Source organism: Pollicipes pollicipes, unplaced genomic scaffold (assembly GCF_011947565.3).
Source record: "Pollicipes pollicipes isolate AB1234 unplaced genomic scaffold, Ppol_2.1 Scaffold_7262;HRSCAF=8765_pilon_pilon_pilon, whole genome shotgun sequence".
NCBI classification, from domain to species: Eukaryota; Metazoa; Arthropoda; class Thecostraca; order Pollicipedomorpha; family Pollicipedidae; genus Pollicipes; species Pollicipes pollicipes.
Genome location: NW_023597055.1, coordinates 22,532,834 through 22,538,350, shown reverse-complemented (window position 1 = coordinate 22,538,350; position 5,517 = coordinate 22,532,834). Strand labels below are relative to the sequence as shown.

The 5,517-nt window shown below is 57.7% G+C and overlaps 1 protein-coding gene across 1 annotated transcript in view; it reads right to left on the bottom strand.

Moving 5' to 3' along the window:
* LOC119113583 (fatty acid synthase-like) overlaps window positions 1-5,108 on the bottom strand; it is an 11,577-nt gene extending 6,469 nt beyond the window's left edge. The window contains 7 exon segments of the mRNA XM_037237875.1: window positions 1-22; window positions 480-557; window positions 1,020-1,119; window positions 1,121-1,194; window positions 2,745-2,897; window positions 4,341-4,497; window positions 5,029-5,108. The exon segment at window positions 1-22 is cut by the window's left edge and continues 101 nt beyond it. Coding sequence (XP_037093770.1) covers window positions 1-22; window positions 480-557; window positions 1,020-1,119; window positions 1,121-1,194; window positions 2,745-2,897; window positions 4,341-4,497; window positions 5,029-5,094 — 650 coding nt within the window. The 5' untranslated portion in view covers window positions 5,095-5,108.
* Window positions 5,109-5,517: the final 409 nt, after the last annotated feature.

Sequence of the window (5,517 nt, the reverse complement as noted above, 5' to 3'; positions counted from 1 at the left end):
ACGATGGCCGCGTCACACTGGCCTGGTGCGGGCCGGGTCGGGTTAGGGCAGGTCAAGTCAGGTCAGGTTCACGCCGCCGATGGCCGCGTCACACTGGCCTGGTGCGGGCCAGGCCGGGTTAGGCGTGCACCGAGTGAGAGCGAGGGGCGGGGCGGGGGAGGGCATAGCACGCATGCACGCACACACAAGCACACACGCGCGCGGGAAAGGCGATGCTTAGATTATACTATGAGCGTATTCTATCACGGAAAGAATTGCTGGTAACACAAATTATAGCGTACTATCCTGCCGGGGGTTAGTCTGTTAATTCAACCAGAAGCCATACGGGCTTCTTTTTTCTAAGCAAAAGCAGAAATTCGTGCGAGTTGAAAAACAGGGATAAAACAGCCGTCGTGTTATTGCACATTAAGCACCACACTTTTCACTATCAAGTTTCGGCACGAAGTTCGTTCGGAGGCAAGGGTGTGTCCAGGACTGACCGGTTCTCATGCAGAGCAGGGCGTTGTTGAGAGCCAGCAATGACGAGGAGCAGGCCGTGTCCATGGCGTAGCTGGGACCTGCGAAGGCACAGTCCAGCAGCTGCACATAGCTCGAATGCTTGCCCAAGACACAGTAGTCATGAAGGAATAAGTGTTTCTCTCGCTGAACATGAAAAGAATACATGTCAAACAACGTCACAGCTTGGAGACGCTGGTGCCTGCTACCGTTACCAGTTGCATGCCCAACTACAAGCCTCATATTTCGACTTGCACTGGAGTAATGCGACGTTCAATAGCTGCCCATAACTACCACGCTGCTTAGATTGTCACCTGAAGACAGCTGACACAAAGCAGAACACGTGGGGATATTTTATGTCAGGCTATGTTGAACTTAACTCCACAACTTTCTAACTCGACCTCTTTGAATTTTCCTATCCACCCAACATATGGTCAGAATGCGCGCGCCCAACACAGATTTCGAAGACCCGGTTCTCAGACAACTCTCGGCACAGCTGACCGACGCCGTGCACTGTCGCTAACCAGTGAAGTGGAACGTGTAGCTGATCCTGTTGGCGAACATGGCGCGGTTGGTGCCCGTCAAGCCGTAGCCGTTGATCTGGTCGGGGTCCTCGGACAGCTTGGTGTCCTGTCTCGCTCTGGGACACGCCGATGAACACGCCGGTCCTGGTGCCGCGGAGAGACTGCGGGCTCACTCCTGGGGACGGGGCAGCACAGGTCACGGCAGGTCAGTGCAGCCACTGAGGGTCACGAGCCGTCGCTGAGCACCGCCGGCAGAAGCGGAGGTTTGTCAGCGGCCATCGAAACCCACAAGCGTTCACCGCAGGGGGGGGGGGGGTCTGCCACGGCGGGTGCGGAACAGTTAGGTCAAGGCCAACAAGCGTGACAAATGACAACTACAGAATGGGGACCGTTCTTGCAGGTCACGAAAGCGGGTCAGCGCCGGGTCAGCACGGGTCACTACAAATCAGCAGCGATTGTCGGATGCTAGATGTGGTCACCGAAGGTCATCATCAGTCGCGCAATGTGGACGCGGCTCACTCCCAAACAGCGGCGGGGAAGAAAGCACAGCATTTTCAAGTCACGCTGGGAGTTATCGACAAGGAGACCAGCACACGCGTTCTCTTATGTTTTGTTTGTTTTATCAACGCCTGCGGATACGCAAAAGCCAGCACGCACCAAAGGCCGGGGACTGACAGACAGATGGTCGTTTGTCATCTCTCAAAACGATGGATACTGCGCGGTAGTACTACAGGCCATTCACTGCGCCGTAAATCGTTCGCAATGGCGTCGGATCAGACTGGCTAGCAAACTTTCCTCAGCCATGTTATGGTGGGAATCTTGGGTTAAAACTCTCGTGTGGAAATATGCAATGACGCAAGACAGGCTGCTTAACATGGACCGGTTTCGGAGACATTAGATGTCACAAGGTCGGCATCCAAACACTGCCCGCCGGCCGCATCGTGGTCATAACGCTCCTTTACAAATAAGAACTAAACCGGAGGCATAGCCAGAATTTCGCCAAGAAGGGACCCAATCTGGTCAAGGGGGCCATTCCAGCAAATACAGATAATCTTATCGCCGCTTAAAGTCTTGTTTTGTTTTTGTTTCGGTTAACTTTTAGACAAGAGAGCCTGTCGTGATGCCTTGGAGCGTTTTTACGTTGACGGGCCTACGGGCGCCTTGAAATGACAAAAAAAAAGCTGGGCCTTTGACCCCAGATAGCTCCGCTACCTCCGAGGCGGAAGGGAGGGTTTGGCTACGCTACTAAACCATACTGTGGTTTTACGAATCCAGGCCAGACGACCGCGCCATGACAGCGTATCCGCGTCGCTCGTTCCGGGGTCATAATGAATTTCCAACCGCCTTGTCAATGTGGATGATTTCCTGCTACAACGGCAGCTCAGGAAACTAACCGACACGGCACAACGGTCGTGGTGTTCACTTCCCTTCTCTGCTACAACAGCCAGGCAACAGTCGGGTTTCGAACCCACACCATGTACAGCCTATAAGCTCTGCATTTTAAATCTGCATCCACATATACAGCTCTCGGTCCTGGAACTGCCCAAACTACGGACCAGACCTGATCCGGAACGTGGCTCAGTAGGTCTGACAGGGACCGCGACAAGGAGCAGGACCGCGACCTAGGTCAGCAGGTCGGACCAGCTATCCAAGACGGCTGCTGGACCACGGCTGACGCCGGGCCAGCTCCGGACACCGCGCCCGCCCGGCCGTCCGCACCCGTACCCGCGTCCACGATGGCCTCGTGCGTGAGCTCCAGCAGCAGGCGCAGCTGCGGGTCCATCTTGTTGGCCTGCTTAGGACTGACGCCGAAGAACGAGGCGTCGAACGACGACAGGTCCTTCAGCTTGCCGGATCGCGTCGGCAGGCCGAAGATGCCTGTGGACCGGCGGCGGACGAGCGTGACGTTACCGCGCTCGGTGGACCGCTGATCGCCGGCGCGGGCGGGATGGGAGTGAGGGGGGGGGGGGGGGGGGGGGGGGGGCAGGCAGATCAGGCGCCGTCGGCTGAATAGACGATAACTCGACCGTCACGCCGGGCTCGCGTCGCCACAGTGCTTACTTCCGTCACCCCACATCGGCCCATCAAACACGTGACCAGTGTTTGATGGGCCGATGTGGGGTGACACATCATGTGGGACTGCACACGTGACCAGTGTTTGATGGGCGATGAGGGGCGACACACCATGTCAGACGGCTCACGTGACCAGTGTTTGATGGGCGATGAGGGGCGGCACACCACGCCAGACGGCTCACGTGACCAGTGTTTGATGGGCGATGAGAAGCGACACACCATGTCAGGCGGCTCACGTGACCAGTGTTTGATGGGCGATGAGGGGCGACACACCATGTCAGACGGCTCACATGACCAGTGTCTGATGGGCGATGAGGGGCGACACACCATGTCAGACGGCTCACGTGACCAGTGTTTGATGGGCGATGAGGGGCGACACACCATGTCAGACGGCTCACGTGACCAGTGTTTGATGGGCGATGAGGGGCGACACACCATGTCAGACGGCTCACGTGACCAGTGTTTGATGGGCGATGAGGGGCGACACACCATGTCACATGACCAGTTCAGAGCAGTTAGCGGCGGGCGGACCGCCACCCGGAGACGGGTCACAGTGTGCTCAGCGCCACGCGCCGGGAAAGAACAGAGCCGCGACCGAAGCCTTCCGCCCGCAAGAAACACGCCCACGGGACGAAGCCGTGACCGTGGTCAGTTGCGGTTTATTTGTATATCGGGCGGATGGACAATGCTAATAATAACCCGCAGTCAAAGTGGCCGGCGTTGTCCAAACATTTGATTGCCCGCGTGGCTATGCATCTGCCTACTCCTGGCCTTAAGTTTGAGCGGCTTGGTTCACGGGTGAAGACCACCACAATTTCAAGAGCAGGCGAGAGCCCTCCTTTAGATGACATGCTTGAATGAAACCAACTAAATCCCTGCATGACTGGATCCGTCGCGGCCTCCGTGTGACGAAAATCCAGACCGTTCTACGCATAACCATTCGAAACATAGCACATAGCATAACCATATGAATTCACAGTGAGCGGCGCTGCCCGCCAACGGATCAGTTCGTGTGATTGGACCGCATTGCGCGTCCGTTCGGGGGGGGGGGGGGGGGGGGCAGCTAGATCAGAAGCTGGACGGTCTGGCCGGGTGGCGGCAGGCCCACCGGCCGGGCCGGCGGGGGTCAGGCCTGGGCCCTGACCAGGGGTCCTGGCCGGGCGGCGACGAGCCCACCGACCGGGCCGGCGGAGTCAGGCCTGAGCCCTGGCCGGAGGTCCCAGCCGGGCGGCAGCAGGGTCCACTGACCGGGTGTGAAGCGCCGGCCGTCCTCGGTCACCATATCCACGCCGCCGAACAGGTTGTCGGCGAACTCCTGCAGGTTGTCCGACTCCGGGAACTTGCCGCTGACACCGCTGATGACCACGTCATCGGCGAGCGACGACAGCGTCACCCGCCGGGGGCCCTGCGGTGACGTCACATCACACGTCACTGGCCAGCTCGGTCACGTGCCATTCTGCGGTGACGTCACACGTCATCGCCAATAGCTGAGGCCCTGGAGTGGAGTCATATACTGCCATCAGACGGTGAGCAAATCGCCAGCAGACTACGGGGAAAAAACAAACGGGGGGACAAGCGAATGCCAGAACACGCGGGCCGAACACGCGACATGACCTTCAGAACAAAATTAACACCGCCAGCCGGTCAGACATGACTTAGCTGACCACATGGCTAGGTTATCGGGCTCTGACCCGCCTTTTTACCCATCATCTCGGCTGGAGATAGCGTACTGTTTCCTGGGAATGTGGCTCTTCTTAGATAGTTTTTCATCGGTTCGCCACCTCCGGGTCAGTATACCCGGCCCTGGCTTACCTCCTGGTCAGCACACCCGGCTCTGACTTGCCCCCTGGTCAGCACACCCGGCTCTGACTTACCTCCTGGTCAGCATACCCGGCCCTGACTTACCTCCTGGCCAGCATACCCGGCCATGACTTACCTCCTGGTCGGTCACCGTCATGGAGTCGCCGATGATAGGCGGACAGTCCGGAAACTGGGCAGGCATCGTGATCGATACTGTCGAGGCAAAAGACGGGACGCGTTACAGAGTCGGTCTGAGTACAGACATTTTCGCGGAAGAGAACAAAAGTATTGTGACCGAAGGCCCCAGTACCTGTTTGCAGTTCACGAAGTCTGTATAGCTTCTAAAACATCACACCAGACCTTCAGACATGAAAGTAAGATACCAAGCCTTAAACGGTCCTCCCAACGCCTGACGCCTGATTGACTCCCACCTGGTGAAATCCTGTCTACGCCACTGGCACACGTTACAGAGCCGACCAGTGTGACACGGAGCAGACCCTCGGTATCGACACGCGCGCGCGCGCGACCACACACACACACACACGCACACGCACCACACACACACAACACACACACACACACACACACACACACACACACACACACACACACACACACACACACA